General features: G+C 46.5%; 1 protein-coding gene across 2 annotated transcripts in view; it reads right to left on the minus strand.

The window, feature by feature from the left end:
• Positions 1 to 742: 742 nt before the first annotated feature.
• LOC106745132 (RNA polymerase II elongation factor Ell) overlaps positions 743 to 18449 on the minus strand; it is a 106711-nt gene continuing 89004 nt past the window's right edge. Inside the window, exons 3-10 of one of the 2 annotated variants that reach the window (XM_014620432.1) lie at positions 10691 to 10809; positions 9389 to 9505; positions 5903 to 6109; positions 5067 to 5137; positions 4748 to 4954; positions 3330 to 4416; positions 2955 to 3132; positions 743 to 2302 (exon numbers count right to left, since the gene is read on the minus strand). In XM_014620432.1, the coding sequence (XP_014475918.1) occupies positions 2087 to 2302; positions 2955 to 3132; positions 3330 to 4416; positions 4748 to 4954; positions 5067 to 5137; positions 5903 to 6109; positions 9389 to 9505; positions 10691 to 10809 (2202 nt within the window). In that variant the 3' untranslated portion in view covers positions 743 to 2086. Of the gene's footprint in view, positions 2303 to 2954; positions 3133 to 3329; positions 4417 to 4714; positions 4955 to 5066; positions 5138 to 5902; positions 6110 to 9388; positions 9506 to 10690; positions 10810 to 18449 lie in introns of both variants that reach the window. The other variant, XM_014620431.1, reaches the window with a different exon arrangement.

Below are 18449 nucleotides of genomic sequence, written 5' to 3' on the forward strand. Positions count from 1 at the left end.
AAAAAAAAAAAAAAGTAAACAAGAAGAGAGGAACATAACTCGTTAAGCAACAATTCTAAACCCTCCTGCGCGCGCTGTCGTTGCTACCGTTCGCGGCGATGGTCGTGCGACAATTCGAAATGCGCTCGGAGAAGACGTGCTTCAAGGGAAAACCGTCGGAATCTCACGAGCGTGTGAGCAACGATGCACGATAAAACAGCAGAGGCGCCGGGCATTTCCGCCCGATCGAAGCTCGTCGATGATTGAATTCGCGTGTACAAAAAGATTATCATTAGAAAAGTCGCCATCGTACGTGGTTTTCTATTTTTATTTTTTTTTTCGCCGGACGTTTTCGCGAACGATCGATCGGTCGACCACGTTTCATCGTGGCATCGTTCGTGCCGCCGAATCGCACCGAAGAATTTTCCTAAGTACCTCGCGTCATCCGATCGACACCATCGCGCCACCAGCGCGTCTCCTCGCAGCGCCCGAGGCTCGACGGGATGGCGCGAACGAGTCGTGGAAAGCGCAACGAGAAACAAACGTTAGCACTGTCGGAGCAGCAGGGGGCTGGGGGGGGGGAGCAACAACGCCGCGCGTCGAAAGTACACACTCGTTTAAAACATAAAAAAATGCTCAGTCTGTCAATTGTTAAAAAAAAAAGAAGAAAACAAAAAGTAAGTCAGACGCAGGCCTTGCGGAGCTGACGCGCTGACGCTTGGAATTCTTACGATGTTTGCCGGCGCGATGTGCGCCGATCTGATCTTCTACGAGCGTGGAATAAAACAACGAGCATCGGGAAGAAGAGGGAACTGAAAAGAAAGGGAAAAGTAGAAACGCTGATTTCTACTGTCGTGGTTGACGCGCGTGAAAGTCCCGCGAGCCATAGTTGTCGAAATACAATTTTGCGAGTCCGAATCGAGTTGTAAAAGAGGCGGCGAAAATCAATCTGCAACCGACGTCGCGAGTATATAATTGGGGGGGCATGCAGGAGCAATTATCAATTCGTATTTATTTAATTAATTAACGTACCGACGGTCGAACGAACATTTCGCACAATGATAGTCTCTAGTGAAACGGGTGATAAGGGGATATAAGCCACTGGACGATTCGGCGTCGTGTGATCTTCGGCATTGATGCGAGCGTCAGGATGCTCGACTCGAAAATTCCGTCGCATCGCATACTCGGTCGCAATCGCGTCGAAATTGTTCAACAGAATAATAATGGAAAAAAAAAAAAAGGATACATTGCACGAATACTCAGGTTTTCCCGGTTGTTGCCTGTGGCGTCGTGCACTAAGATATAGCCGTTCCTATGTATCTCGCACACATAATGCACCGTCGTGGCGCGTTCTTCTCTGAGAGATCAGTTTTAAAAAAGAAAAAAATCTTTCCTGGATTCACCTGCGTACCGAAGAGAATATGTATTTGTCAATTTTCGCGCGTAACGGTGCATGACACATACAATGAATAAAAGAAAACAATCACAATTGAAAGGCATGTTAATAAGTTTAAAAGGGATCAAACGAAAGAAAGAGCGTTATTTGCACATAACGCGGTAATTACCTCTCGTTTCGAAGGGCGAGAGGATCACCGCAATTGGGACTGTACGAGAGCCTCGCTGTATCTCAGTGCACGACAATTCACATAGCGAAGTACTTGTGTGTTAAAGCTATGGATAATTAAATTAATACAGCTAATTATCGTACTATTATGGTGTGAACAAACAGAAACGACGCACCGAGCAGCAACGCTGCGACGAGAATCTCGTGGGCCGATCTTGATCGAGAACTTGACGACGGAGGGTCAAATCTTGTGGAGGGTCAGCAGGCAGGCAGGCAGGCAGGTAGGCAGGCAGGCAGGCAGATAGGCAGGCAGGCAGTGTATCTCGTGCGATACACTTGTGAGAACGAACTCGCCGGGCCCGGGCGACGGACCGGATGCGCTTGATACCATTCGGCGATGGAACCCAGGAACCATGTGGACCGTGAGACGAGTCAGCCTTGGAACATGCCTAGGAAGCACAGTTTCCTTGGCGATGTTGACGGCAGCGTGTCGACAACCGAGAGAAGGCAGGGAACGAGAGGCAGCCGTTTAATAAGTTTGTGTCAGTAGTGCCGGCTGTCGAAGTCCTTGCTCTCGTTGCTGCAAACGTTCGGCGTCGTCTCCGCGTTTTCGCTGAAGTTCTGCGCGTCGTAGTCGTTGACCAGTTGTTTTATGTGGGTCAGCTTGAGGTGCAGGTAGTTGAACCGCCTCCTAACTTCTATGTGTGCGATATCATTCCTCTTCTCCTGGTACTCCATCAAGATCTGCTGCTTTAGTCGCTGAAAACGATAAACGGAGGCGTGGCTTCAGCGATTATCCGATGGACGATCCGCAAGAGAGAGAAAGAGAGGGATAATAAGGTTTATTTTCATTCTAGTGCTCTGCATTTCAAGAGCATTCAACAAGAATAATAATAAAAACAAGAAAAAAAAGGGGGAAAAAAAAGACGTTGGATTTTTACGAAACACAGCTCATAAGACTCAGACACAACGAAAGGAATAAGAAATAAGGAATTAATTACAAGAAATTAGGAATAATCCCTAGTTTAAAACACAATCAAAGGAACAGAGAATAAGATATAATAACGCTTTAAGACGAGATCACGCCATCTTTACCGTTCCCTAATGAACTCTAATGCCGATATTGACACTTTCATCATTTTCCTGATAATTATCAATTGATTCAAACTGATTTCCATTTGCATATTGATGGCCATTAGATATTTTAAAGGTTAACATTCAGCCACCTACTAAGGCCAACAAGTTCTCAAATTATAAGGAATAGAATTTCGACAGTGTCCTCCTCATCCTAGCTCTCTGTCCCTTTATTGCAGTAGGTTGAAGCATAGGTCGAAATTTAATTTCTTGTTCCTTATTCCTCTCATCGTGTCTGAGCTCTAATGCTGATTTAAAAGAAGGAGAGACGCAATACCTGACATTCGCTCGAGTTGCCCAAGTTCGCCTGCTCAGTCATTCGCTCGTACAATTGCGAGAAGCGCTGGGAGACCGCGACGACTAGCGCGTGCAGCCTTCGGTACTCCTCATAGTGCGCATTGAACGCTACTTTGTAACGTCGCCTTTGCTCCAGGTTGGTTATTGTCGTGTAGTACCTAGACAAATATGACATGATCGCCTCGTAATACGGTATACTTAATGTATATGGATTCGCTCGCCACCACCTAAAAACAGATTTGCTGAAACCTCGGTTCGTCGATAATTTGGAATTTATACTTCATTCTGATGGAGGTTACAGCAATCGATGCTACGACAAGCAATCGACGATGCAACATGCCTGAGATATACTAACGTGAGGTAGTTGGGGAGTTGGGAGCTGTCCAGAGTCATGGGACTCCCCAACGCCAGAGGGTCCGTAGCCGCTTGAAGGTTACCCTCCAGAGCCCCCGGACTCGCCGAGCTGTCCTCGATGATCGGGAGGTCGCAGTGCGCGCTGCCGGAGCTGATATCGGCGTGGACGCTGAAGGCGTTCGCCGTTATACCGTTCGCACTATCACCACCTCCCATCGTCCAAGGCCAGCAGTCCTTATTATCTTCCTTCACGACCGTCCGACTCCTGTCGCTTCTGTCCCTCCTGTCGGCGCTCACGCCGCTGCTCGGGCTGCCGCCGTGACGATTGCCAGTGATATTATTAACATTAACGTTATCACTCCTCGCACCACTCGGCGCGAAACGCGCGGCACTGTCCACACCCGCACCACCACAGGCACTGTTGTCACCACCGCTGACCGCCGTCGCCGACGACCGGCCAGAGTAATAATGTCGGTCCCCGCCGACGATCACCGCGCTGTTGCCGCCGCCGAGGCTGCTGCTGTAGGCTGGACTACTGTGGGAATTATGGCTGTCGGACGGCAGCGCGCCCAACGAGCCGCCGCCGGCCGTCGCGACGGCACTGTCACCACCGCGCCCGTAACCGACGCCCTGGCCGTTGTCACTGGGCGACGCTTGGCACGATCGGCCGCCACCGCTGCTGTAGCCGATCCCACCTCGCGGCACATCACTGTTCGCTGTTCTTTCGGGCCGGCAATCACCGCGACGTTCACGCTGCTGTTGCCTTTTGTGGTCCCAGCTGGAGCCGCCAGCACTGCCATTTGCACTATTATTACTACTACCGCCGCCGAGGACGACGCCGCCGGCGGTCGGACTGACGCCGCTGCCGCCGTCGCTACTGGCCGTCGTCCTCCTCCCGCTCTCGCCGCTGGCGTTCGACGAGCTGTTGGTCTCCGATTTCCGGTAGTGGGATATCCGTGGCTTCTTCGTCTGCAGGCCGTCGTTACCCTGGTAGTAGCCCGGCCTCTTGTTGCCCAACAGCGACGGGGGTGGCGCCGTGATGGCGGGCGGTGAGCCCGGCTGGATGGAATTCGGCGATTGGCCGCTGCCTGTAAATGGTGATCCCAAACGATACAGCAGTGGTAAAGCCCGGTGATGATCGACACGGTTTCGTCTAAAGATTAATCGTTCCACTTTCGGATAAATTTATCTAACGGGCAAATATCTGAAGGACGTTCCCATACGGGAATAAACTACAAGAAAGTACGAGAAAATGGTTAGCATACCATTGAAGAATAATATAGCAGTAATATTTTTCGTATATTCTTGTCATTTATTTCAGCACGGGAAACGATCTTTATATATTTATCCATTAGATAAATTTATCCGAAGGTGGAACAACCAGACCTAAAAGTAAGTACTGTCGTGTGGAAGATGTACCAGTTGATCCGTCGCTGGAACCGGGCGGGGTGAGGTTCTGGGGTTTCCGTCGCCTGAGAATGGCCCTCTCCTGCTCGGTGTAGAACGGCCAGTCCTCCTGCACGTCGTTCCAGATGTGCCTGTGCAGGTGATACGAGTTGTCGCGCATGCAGGCCACCTGCCGCAAGAGCGTCGTCACGATGGGCTTCTCTCGCTCCCGCATGCCCTCTGTAATTTGGCGGATCGGTATCGGTTAGAGATTATTTTAATGCAAAAGACCAAGAGAGAGAGAGAGAGAGAGAATGCATTATCCATCTCAGGATCTGGTCGTGGCTCTCACCTTTGTTGATGCGATCGTAGAGCTCGGGTCTCTTGAACGGCCTCAAAGCGAGAAGATGGATCAGCCTTTCCCTGTCGAACGTAACACACATGTTTATTTAGCCGACGAACACGAGTGACGAGTGTCTTTTAACAATTGCATTGTATATATTTTATAAACAAATATATAAATATATAAACATGCATATACATACACGGAGAAAAATAATGTTGCCGTTGCAGTAAAACCATCGTTGGTTACTGCATATTTGTTGCGACAGCGATAAAACTTAATTGGCGTGGTGAAATCAGCGAATTATTCGAATTCGACAGCGATGTAATTAAAGCAGAAACATTTTCGTTGCCAGAACAGAGGAATTTTCCGCTGAGTAAATTTTTTCCTTAGGAACATATTTAATTTGGAACAAAATAGTGTTTTCCCATATTTATTAATTTGTTCTTACAGCAAAATATATGTAGCGAATGGCAATTAGCACTCTTAACAAATCCTTTCGCTACCCGCACGACGGTAACCGACAGATTTGACTGCGACGGTATAAAATTTGCTCTGCCAGCAAATTATTTCTCTCCGTGTATCTACATATATTTGACATATTAACGAAATTATCAAGGTAGTACCGATAATTAGTCGAATATAAATAACAACGCGCGTGCGGCAGAGCGAAGAGGTAAGTCATGAGATTTCAATCGCGTCTACTTAATTATCGATCGAAGGACTGATCGAAGTAAATTGTACATGTGACTTGATGAGATTTAAATTACTTTTCAGTCCGTCTAGAGATAATATGCGTAATTACTATGATAAGGCCACGGATGTATGCTCTTAAATATAATTACTTGAGAGGCCTGCGCATGAGGTCGCTGATCTTCTTCTCCGGCAAGTTGTTGGTGGTTGGCCGGTAGGAAGGAGATCGCTTGGGCTGACTGGCGGGGGACGACGATTCCCGATGCCTCGCGTTCGACGGAGGAGGTATCGTCCTTCCGGTTACAGGCACTTTCACCTTGCGCCCGATGTTTGGACCATTCGCCTTGATCACCCGCGTGCTGCAAGCGATACAATGTCCCATTGAAACGTACGTACATATTAATCCTCATGAAATTCCAGTGCACTCGCTCCACATTGCGTACACCCCGCAAGGCGTGCCGCACACGGTGGATTTATTTGATCAGATGGCGCCGGAGGACGGAGCGCGTTAGGATAGAATGTAAAAACACAACCAAAATTCAGATAATTTAATTACGCAGATAATAACAGCTATGAATCATACGACGTGAAAAGCATTCATCTTGTAATAATCTGTAAATAATCGTATTAAATTCAAGCGGGCTCTCAGAGACGGTAAGAATAATTTTATGTATTTCCTACAGTGTACATTTATTTGTTTATTAATGTAGAAAACGTGTGGAGCTGCTCGTGGAAATGGACAATGATCGAGAGCCAGGACGAGATATGATCGGGCGATGAGAAGTTAACGCTCGCTGAGTTCCGCCGAGTTGAGAGCGCGAGACGGTGTGTGTACATGTGCTTTGTAATAAATTCTAATCGTACGAAATAACTCGCCGCGCGTTTATTTTTCATCCGTCGCGCGTAAACACCGAGCGATTTCCCGTTGCGTCACACGAAAGAGGAATAAAACGCCGTCAGGAACGGACACACCAGCGATTTCTAATTGAGCTCGGTGTATTTACGTATACCGAACGCGTCGGCCTCTACACAATACAACGCAACAGCATCGTCGTGGTGGTCGTCGTCATCGCGAGATCGGCGGCGCAATTAATGCGATTTTACCACGCGTAGCTGACGCGTGAGATCCGACCGACCGACCGATCGATCGACTGAGATCGGGGTTACGTAATTTTCCGCCGGCGCGAATCACCGGCCGATTAAGCACCGGGCGACGCGCGCTGAGAAGAGGCGAAAAAGGGTTCAGGCGTGACGAAGTCGCACTTGTGAGACGTTCTTAACCTTGGCCATGACGACGCTAAACAAATTAGCTACGCCGTCGACGCGGCCGAGCGAGAGGCGCGAAGAACCTCGCGTGCATCTCGAGCATCGCGCGAGGCTGATGCTACAAGTCGGAGCTCCGGTTTTATTTATAGGGAGAATTTAGATCGGGCGCTTTTATCCACGTTCCAGGAGAGATAATAGAATCATCTTGTAATAAACAGCGCGGATAAAGTGAGCGGTAACGAACGTACGTTGTGTCGATACGGTCTGAGAAGTCGTCACTTCGAGAGATTCGATTTCGAGAGATTCAAAATTCGAAGTACAGGCTTTTTCTTCATGCAAGATTAATAAGTATGTATATAAATATAATTCTTTTCTTGTTCTTTTTTAGAAGGTGCTTTTAACCAGTTAAGTGTTTGACGACTATATCCGTCATGGAGATGTGGCAGAATCTTGTGTCATGACGACTATATCCGTCATGCGTAAAATTTTGTTACAATTTGATATTTAATTGTAATTCTGGCGAAAACTAAATTATATTCGTAAATTTTAATATGGGTAAAATGTTTAGGGGTCAAGACGAAATGAAACAAACAAATGAAAATTATAAATAATTTGAGTTGGATTTATAACTTCCTGAGAGCTAACTCGCTTGATTATCGCGACACACACTGGTGGGCGCTTTGCAAAGAGATCGCCACAGTTAACTGGTTAAGGTGGAATGCTGGATTTTCAGTGGCGATATTAAAGAATATATGAATTTACTGAAGAAACACTCACTGAAAAAAAAAAACTTTCCTATAATTTTAGTTAACTATCTATGTGATAAATGTTAATTTTAAGCGCGAGATTAAGGCAAATATGCGCACAATATTAATAAACACAGGTGATAATATTTTTTTTCTCATTAATGTTTTATTTATGTGTCATCGGTTGAGATAATGAAGATGCACACATAATAGAAAGTGACACCTAAATATTTAAATATATGTACATGTACATATATCGCGGGTATTATTATAAATGGTAAATTTCCTATGACTACATTTTCATAACAAAATGGCCAATAATTGTGAAATTTTTCTATAATATCTCAGTCCTTAATATCACAGCAGGTTGTCCATATAATATAATTGAAACTTAATTAACAGACACAATTTTTAGCCATGTCAGCTAAAAATTAGATACAAAGATCAAAAAATTAGCTAAATTAACTAAATTTCAGTTATATCACGTGAACAGCTAAATTTTACCCGTAGAAACTACATAGTTTTTAGTTGTGGAGACTACTTCTTTTTTCCATGAAGGAATGCGTATAAAAAGTGTCATCTTCAGTTACGAATATCTCAGTTTCCGAACAGTCGATCGTATTCTAATTTTACAGACGTACAGACGTGTACTGAAAAGAGGATTTGGTAATGACTACTAAAATTTGGTGAATATTTGCCGACCAAATATTAGATTATTGCAACCAAATAATTTAGTTCCATATACTGCATATATGACTGTACAGTACTGTAATTCCGTATATTATATATTTCGTGCACGGAATTAAATCATTTGATTGTAATAATGATATATTTGGTCGGCAAATATTCACCAAATTTCAGTACTTGTTACTAAGTCTTTGTTTTAAAGTAGATGGATGTATCTCCATCAATATACAGCTAAAATTCCAAAGAATTCCTAAGAAAATGGCTTGACGGGCTCCTTGAGAAAGAATATAAAAGTCCCAAAATATCAACCTTTACAAATAGTTCGAACCGTGCAAAACCGTTCGAAAGCAAAATCCGAATACTAAAATGGGGATTCAATGAACCCTGTCGGTGCGCCGGCGGTTAATAAACGCGATATCCGCTCTACCGAACGCGGAGAGACGCGAAAACTCGTTCTCGTCGAACGTAAACGTATTTTCCACGCGTCCGCGGATCCTTCGAGAGCCGACTGCCGCCGGGAGATAGATACCTGGATATACTCTCTTTCGATTTAAGAGAAAACCGAGTGTATCGTGGTCATGGGCGACGACGCGCACACGACACAACGTTCGACTGGAAAAGCGTCGGTCCGTCGCGTTTGCAATTTTCCGCGAGTTCTCGCCGCGGCCGCTCGCTCGTTCGCGGCATCGCCTCGTAAATTCCAGCGCAAATCGCTGCGAACACATCCGAGACCGTATCTCCGGGCGAAAGTTTGTAAAAGTAACGGCCGCGGGACGAGCATTATTTACGATTCCGCGAGGCGGTCTCGCGCGCTCGCGGGAGGAAAGTCTCGGGATACGGGAGGTGGGTGGGACAGCTCGCTTCGCTTTCCCGAAAGAAGGATCTTCTTCTCCCCTCGTGCCGTGCGTCGTAAGGATCGATGGAAACGAATGGACTCACCATTTATTCTTGTTGTTCTCCTCGGCGATCACCATCCTGTGCCTGGTGGTCTCGTACACGTCGTCGTTCGCGTGTATCCGCATTTTGTACGGAATGTTGCCGAGGCTCTCCAGATTCCTGCGGGAAAGAAACGGAAATGAGCGACCGGTTAAGGCCGATCGGTCTCTCGTTACCCGAGTCGAAAGTTTCGTTCTTACATTAAGTCGACTTGGTTCTACACTATATCTTCAAGCGGACAAGACGGGAAATAACTTCCCATTTGTAGCAAAGGGAACACACAATAGAAGACTTTTGAAGACTCGATGAAGAATTAAATAGACTTAAGGTAGAACTGAAATTTCGATTCGGGTAATTTCGTTTGCTGGAGCAACAAAATCACGATTACAACTAATTGGCGCATAAATAGCAGTAAATTTTTGCTTTAGTGCGAACTCGATTTCCGATGGTGGGGGGTCCAGCTTAATAGGGGTACGATTGTCGGCGTGTCGACGTCGCCGATACAGTGGCATTAGTAGTCGCGCTACTTGCCGCTGAATCGGTTCTGCTGACTCAAGCATAACCGTTCACGGCTGCAGCGTTCGCGAGCAGTCAACACCTGCTAGCGGCGCGCTAACAGCGCGTTTTAGTGTGTCAAGTTGCCGCCGCGATAGTACCACCTGCTCTTCAAGGATGCTTCCCCGAGAGAGTTTTTTACGTCGCTCGGTTCAGATAGGAAATTACCTGTGCCGCTTACGAGACCTGGGAGAAAGAAAGAAAGAGAGAAGAAAAGAGAGAGAGAGAGGGGAGTCATTCGAGATTACTACCGCCATACCGCGCGGCCGGGGAGTAGTCTACGAGAGATCGTTTCTCCGCTATCCGATAGTCACCGTGATGATACACGACACTTCCTACGACTATCGCCGCGTAATAATACCGAGAGATTTCGATCCGGCGAGTAACGGCCAATGTTTAGTGCGTCAACTGCAACTTCGATCGCTTCCTCGTGTTACCCGAGCACTCGCGCGGTGTATTCCATATCCGCCGGATGTAAAGAGCGCGTAAAAACTCGATATCGAAACGATATCATCGCGTCTGAATATCGCATTCGGGTAACATTCCGCCGAAGATACACGATTGAAGAGAAACGGAAGGGAAAAAGTAAGGGAGTAAAGACGGGGAGGGCAAACATCGGCAATGACGCACGGTGGCGTGCGTCGAGACGCGCGACTCGGGTATCAAAGTTGAGTCTAATCAGAGAGAGAGAGAGAGAGAGAGACTCGTAGCGCGTGTGCGAAGGCGCACGTGCGACGCGAAGATACGTACTTAGCGCCGGTTTGCTGGATACACTCGAAGCCGCCCGAAGGACCCTCGATGTCCTGGTTGCCGGAGAGGCTGAACGTGAAGGAGGACTCATGGCCGTCGAGGGATGGAAAACAGAGCCGCTGAAATCAGAACACAGAGCAGTTAGTGGTCGTCCTCTTAATAAGGTCGCATTAAATTACGAAACGAGAGGACTGTCGCCGCGCGTCCATCGTTGAGAGACACGCACGCACGCACGCACGCACGTCTACCGTCACTTTTCTCCTGCAGCGAGTAGTACATATTACATATATACTATGTATCCGCCGGGTACACGGAGTACCCACCTATGTATCTGTCCGTTTAGTTATTTAACATCTATCTACTTAATATCCATTTGGTTTATCTATTTGGTACATGGTTCGTCAATCTTATCCTTCGATTTCTCTCTCATTCTCTCGATTCTATCGCACATTCAGAGAAATGGTTCGGTAATAACAGCTAAACCTCATTAGCTTTGCTGTCATTGCTAAAAGTTGGTTATTAGAGTATAAGACATATGTGCTGCGAACTGTAATTTTATTAACTGAAATTATATTAGCACCGACAGCTAAGATTAGTTAAGCTGTGTTGGTTGTATCATAAATAGACGATACGAAATACGTTTATATCACTCGACGAAGTGATGTAGTATCGAAATTGATTGACTCACGACGCAGAGTCTCGGGTTCCGCACTCATTAGTGCTTAAACATGTTTTCAAAATACGATCGACGCGGAGTCTCGGGTTTCGCACTCATTAGTGCTTAAACATGTTTTCAAAATACGATATAGTATCAATAAATCAAGTAAATGGCTAAATTTCAGGCAAAATCAGTATACACTAACAGCTTAAGACAATTTCTGTAAGAAAAGAAAAGCAATTGCTTTTAGAGAAATTAGTTATTGAACTAGTTATTGAAAGTTATTTCTTGCGATCGACTTTTTTTCTCTTTTTAAAAGAGCAAGTCAAGTGAGCAAAAACGAGCAAAACGAGTTTTTTTTTTCTTTGAGGTGAGAAAAAGTGATACGTTTCGCAATAAGTAAGGAGAAGTGAGAAAAGTGAAGTCACCCCCATGCCTGCAAGTTAGAAGATCACATTTCCTCAAGCTCAGTTTGCACCCAACAAATTGTTAAGAGAGAGAGATTCTCAATTCCGGGAGAAATGTTCCCATTCGAGAACCCATCGTTTGATCTTAATTGCCACGTTAGCGTCTCGACATTAACACACGCTGGAACGAATAAAATACCGACGCGATCGGCGTCGAGTACCTGCGGGTCGGCTCGGAGCGGATGGAATTGTAGCGTCTATATTTAAATATTAACCTAGATACAAGAAGCAGCGCGTAAAACGACGAGGAGGGGCTCGTTGACTCGGTTGTTGCTTAATAAGCGAACCGGTAACACTCGTTCGTTTTACGGGACCGATTACACGGACTCGAATACGCTCGCGATAACGCGCCGCTTATCGGGCCGTCGACGATAACACGGGTACGACGGGTACACGAGCGAACAGACGGAAGAACGTCGCACCCCCGTTCTGTTCCGACCATGGCGAATGCGGCACGTGTATCTGACTTACACTTCTCGAAACACGAAATAGATCACGAAATAGGTCCCGACAGAGAGAAAGAGAGAGAGAGACGAGCGACCATTGCGTAACGAGAACGCGAAAGACCGTTTGCGGAATTAGCGAGAGGAGGATTCGCGTTGCGGCGGTATCGATTGCCGACGACGATGACGCCGAGCAGTGACCGAAAGAGCGAGGAGATAATGCCGGCGAGTATATTCAGAAGTAAGTAGATCTTAATCGGATCGTCTCTCGTAGTCGGCACGACGGTGACATTTCCGACGAGGGGATTAAAAGGAACTCGAGCGATCGCGGATCGATAGTGCGGCAAAAGTGCACGGGACCACGGAGGGATATCGCGGCGTAAGCGAGATTGGGCTCGTTTCGTTGGTTTTTAACCCCTTCGAGGAATGCAGTTTCCCGAGCAGCACTTTTTTTTGCGGTATTTCTTTACGAGGAACGATCGAAATGTAGCGACGTTGATTCGCGTGATAGTATCGAGATCCCGATCAGACTTGTCCTTTCGTACGTCCGTCGATAAAATCAATATAGAAGCGCGTGATAATTCTGTTTCGCATCTCCCGGGATAAAACGCAACGTCGCTCGCTGCGGGAAAAGCGAGGGAAAAGAAAGGGATGAGATTCAATCACACCGGCGACGACCGACGTCGATCGACACATCACATGCACATCGAACGTACGCGTTTCTCGTCCGCATAATGGCGCATTATACGCGTAACGACTGGCTAATAGCCACCTTGGATCCCGTAGATAGAAAATTTCTCGGGATCTAATTGGGATCCCAGTCCGATTTCTCAAAATGATTATGAATCCAGCTGGGAAATCCACGCAGGTTCTCCGACTAGAAATGTAATGTTTCAAACATGCGATTCTAAGCGGGAAACGTAAGCGAAGATTCTATTTGGCCACTCTCAACGTTTTCCCAAAGATTGTTTCTGATTTCCATTTTATACTATCGATCGACCAAAAAGTAGATGCACGAAAGTTGAAGTATTCGCGTTTTACAAGTACACACGCCACGCCGTTTATTAACCCTAGCTCGCCGTATTCCGGTTCAGTGGACCGCTGAACGCGTTTTTCGGTTTTCTAGCTTTCACATGGCACACTATCTTTCTTCTTAAAGTATCAGGTGTCGGTTATATAATACGTAATTACACATTATTTCTCCTTAAATTGCGTTTGCAAAACCATTTGAGAATTTTTCATCGAAAGCATCCTTTCTCTCGTAATAATAACTTTAGTTTGAAACCAAGTAAATTTTTTGCCCTGATATCATGAACATTTTTACTCAGACTCTATATTTCCAATTCCCGCATTACAAGTTAAAAATATTACTTATGTATGAAAATAACAAGACGACAAAGTCTTGCGAGCGGTCTCTCACGAAAACCGGAGTGCGGCGAATTAGAGACTCGAAAATAAATGTGGCTAGCTGGGGTTAATCTTTTAATCTAGTATCAAACCATCATTCACATTCGACTCTATTAATGATAGTCGAAACGATACCGTAGCATACCAGCCAATTAACATCGCGGAAACGAAAGTTCATCCCATGTTCGGTATAAGAATGGTATTTTCAATTAGTGTCGTAGTGGGATAACTTATTTTAGAAACTTTGAATATTCTAATCTCTCGGAATTTGTGCTGCATGAAAAAAAAATTAGTCTTAAATCAATGACAGATATTCTCATACACAAGCAGGAATATAATCTTATAATCTTCATTGAAGATATTTAATCTTGATTTGATGGAAGAATTTGTATTTACGCAAGTATTATTTGCACTCAATTCAAGACTAGAAATCTTCAAAGAATATTACAATATACTTGCTTATACATGAGAATATTTCTCATTGATTTAAGAACATTATTTTCCCGTGTGTATATGGGGGAAAATCTGGGAAAATTTCTACGCGGGATATAAATGAGCTAATAACGACGTAGCGCCGACCGTACATCGAAGAGTGAGTGGATCCAGCCGAGAGAGAAGTTCCTGACGAAATTTCAACGAATTCGACGGCACGATCGCTCGAGGTCCAAGACCGCGGGTTTGGCGGGAGGGGGAAAGGGAGAGAGAAGAAGAGGGATATAACGACGACAATCGCGGCCGGACGCCCGATATACGTCTCGTTAGCGAGTTAATTGAAAGTAAATTAGAGCTTCGACGGGGCGCCGCGCGGGGAATTAACTGCGATTGACGCAAGCGCGCTCGCTCGGCCACCGAACGGCCTTTTTTCGCGATTCAATTTCATCGAGAGGCAGTCGAGCGCGACTGACCATTTCGCAACTTCACGTATACCCCCGCGCGTCGAGCTCCCCCCCCCCCCGTTCCCCTTGTCTCGTCCTTCCCTTTCGCGCGCGTTCTCCACTCCTCCTTCCTTTTATTTCGCCACACCGCCTCTCGCACACGCGGAATCTCCTCTCCTCCTTCTTCTTCTTCCTATTTTTCTCTCCTTTTGCTTTTACGGGAGCCGCGCATAACCTTCGTTATCAATTGCGAGTGCACGTCGGGGCGCAACGTCATCGGAGTGTTTGGTAATTGGCAGCGCGAACGACCGACGTCGAGATTTCTCGCCGCGGACTACTTGAATCTACGTATCGTATAATTTCGTATATTCACATGTGTGTTTAGATTATACAATACATAATTACACTTCGATCAATGATGCGTGTAACCCACGGCTGTTACAACATTGTGATACAGCACGCTGTGTTCAAGAGAATCAGGGGGACCGCCGCGCTCCGGGCGAAGATCCGCGGCTTTATCCGCGATCGTGTGTCGCGTCGTAAAAAAAACGAACGGGTATCCCCCCGTATCACCCGGACCTAACCCGGAGCCGTTGAGCGGGGAATCGGTTCATCGGAACGTTCTGCTCCACGTGGTGAGAAGACGACGCTCGCGTCGACGGAACGACGGCGATTATGACGATGACGAGACACACGCGATGCCAGCGTACGTAATATTGCTCGAGTACCGAAGAAGGGGGGAGGAGAGGAGGTGATGGAAGAGGAGAGAGAGAGAGAGAGAGGACTTCTCTCACGGGCATTCACGTATCGAGGCCATAGGGGCCCCCCGAACAGCCCCCCTTCTCGTTCAAGCATCACCGCGGCGCGCCGGGACGGACGTCGTCTCTTAAACGAAAGGTCGAATCGCGCGAGAATGCGATATGAAAGTTTCGTGAAGGGAGGCACACGTACACATACATACGTACACATACCGAGCAGCCGGGAGCGCTCATTTAAATTTCACTGCGCACGGAAGGACGGCCGGCCGGCTGCCTTGCTTCGTTTCGCCTTGCCCGGCTGGTTGCTCGCTTACTCGCTTGCTCGGCTCCGTTTCGTAGCTCTCGTGTGTCGAGACGAGATTCGTGGCCCCACGAGAGCACCCATTGTGCCCGAGAGAGCACCGGCCGAGCGCACCAGCTGGTTCGGATTCTCACGCCGGATACATGGGAGAGTCGAGAGCTCGCTCTTTCGCGCATTCGCACGAATCCCGACGATCGGGCGGTCGCTCCGAAATTATCACGACCCGCGAGCACCCGCGAAATCTCACGACGATATTATATTTCGATATTGTACGTATATGCGGTAGATAACGGAGGTCCCGGTCTCGTGATGCCGAGCGGAGACCAGCGCCGTGACGCGATTCCAATTAGAAATTCGATTAGTCCGATCTCGGAGATCGATGAGAGATACCAGAAGCGTGAGTCGCGTGATCGAGCGTTAAGATGCGATGGGACTTCGTATCGATCGGCGAAAGTCCACGGGCCGAATTTTATCGGTGTTGCTTCGAGTTATTTCGCGCGAACGTCGAATATAGTCGGCGTCATTTTTCGCTTTTTATACATGCACACATAAAGCTGAAACTGTTGTAATTAGATATTACAATTGGAAATACAGGGTGTCCCAGCATTAGGAAAATATTCAGATACCTTCTTTGTTCTTGACGACACGAGAAATGTTTAGAGCGCAATTTGAATGGTTCCGAAGGAGGAATACCGTGGAAGGGATAATTTTATTTTACGGTATCATTCTTCTCGATTCTTTTTAAGATCCCCATATGTTAGGCCCCCGAGATATTTAGATGTTCTCTTTATGCTGAGACACCCTGTATACTCTGATACAGAATATATATATATATAAAATTAGCATATAATATAGTAGAGTATATAACATATAATTAGAATATACTCTATATTATATAATTATAGAATATAATTATGTATCACGTAATATTATAATTAGGATCATTATATACAGCCCTGCCATTATAACTAGAGTTACTTCATTACATAATACGTGTAAGCCTGAAAATCGTGTAACTCTCCATCTAGGGAACGGTACAGTATATATGATACCAACAATGGCGGACTATCGCGTGTTTTTCATCAATCACCCGCTCTGACCGCACGGAAGGTGCGACACGAACGGCGACGGACTATGCGTCCCAGCGCCTCGCCCTCTGACCCTTCCTTCTCCCTTTTTCCGTCCTCCCTCCGAATATCGAGTTGCATTTTTCGCAATTTAAGTAAGTGCCGGCGCGGGATAATTTTGGAAGCGGCGGTTTATTTCGGGCCCGGCTATCCGCGGTCGTACGACCGCGGATAGTAGTAGACCGCCCACCTACTCGCGCTGCCAGGTTGGGATTATTTCGGTCCTTAAGACCGCGCAACAGCTGAGCGACGAGCGAACGGTAACCGCGGTTCGCTCGGCCGCTCGCTGCATTCGCGACATTCCCGCGTGTCAGGAGCCGCCGTCGCGTCCGAGAGGAGAATGCGCTAAACGACGACGAGTCGCGGTTGTCGCCTCACGATCGCCAACGAAGGATCAACGACGGGGACAAACAGCGATACAGCGCTCGTCCATTCGGGTTCATCGTCGGAGTTCCATCCGTTTAACACTCAGATCGCCCAGCCAGTTTCGAGAGCAAAACTCGCGGGGCCGAAAGCCGAAACGCGTGCAGACGCATATATACAGTCCGAGTATAGAACAAAGTATGTGAAAGGGTAATAATATACTCGACTCCACTCGGAGGATAATACGGTAAAAAAAAAAAGATCTTGCAGTCATGACGAAAATGGCCTAAATACGAGAAATTAGCTGAGATGGATAAATGACTAGCAAATATTTCAATGTCATATATATGTTATATCTGATCAATATAAGTGGGACAGAATTAATCGCGCCGAAATAGTTTTCTTGCCAGGATAGAAAAATGTTGCTGAATGCACATATGCCCTTGGTACACGTTAATTTGCACGTCAGAGCAAAATAATGTTTTCCTACATTTACTAATTTCTTCTTACAGCACAATCATTTGTAAATTCAGCAAAATATATCCGGGCAACAAGTAATCTTGACAAATCGTTTTGTTGTCCGCGACATGACTGGCAGGATTTTGCTGCGACAGCATAAAATTTGCTGCGCCAGCAAATTATTTCCCTCCTACGTATATCGTATACGAGCGGTACTTTATCTCCCTCGCTCGATATCTCTATAAATAGTTTGTAAAATTATTCCCTTTCCAGTTATTAAAACCGCCGCCCGTATATGGGATGACGGGGCAATCCGAGAATTAATAATATAAAGTGAAGATTTCTTTCCCATCGCCGACGTTCTTTGTATACACGACTGCCGCATCGTTCTGGACTTATTAGCGTTTTATTTGGTTTTTTACTCGAATAAAATTCCACGATGGACTCTTACCGGCGATAAAATCCGACAAGTTCGGTTGAGATAATAACTCGCGCTAATTGGCACGTTAATTCACGAATACACGCTCAGCTCAGTCGAAGCCTCGCATGAATTATCCGGCGAACGGAGCCTCGTCTCGAATCGTCTGCTGCTCGGGCGGTTCTAGACTGGAACGTGCTCGCCGCTTAAATATGATCATTCACGGGCGAGAGTATGCCAGTAATTTTGCTACTTGACATCACCTGGCTACCGCGCACGAGACCCCGGCGGAAGAAGAGGACGACGACGGATGCAAACGCCGCGGCAAAAATTACGAGCGATTATGGTCGTCGGTCGACCACGTTGCGAACGCCGCACGGGACGTCACGAACGCGCGTCGGATTTGCTAATGAGAGCCTTATCTCCTTCAATTTACACGCCGTCGAGCGGAATATTCTAATCCCGATTTATTATTATTTTCAC

This window comes from Dinoponera quadriceps, unplaced genomic scaffold (assembly GCF_001313825.1).
Source record: "Dinoponera quadriceps isolate SergipeBrazil2010 unplaced genomic scaffold, ASM131382v1 scaffold1425, whole genome shotgun sequence".
In the NCBI taxonomy this organism is placed as follows: Eukaryota; Metazoa; Arthropoda; class Insecta; order Hymenoptera; family Formicidae; genus Dinoponera; species Dinoponera quadriceps.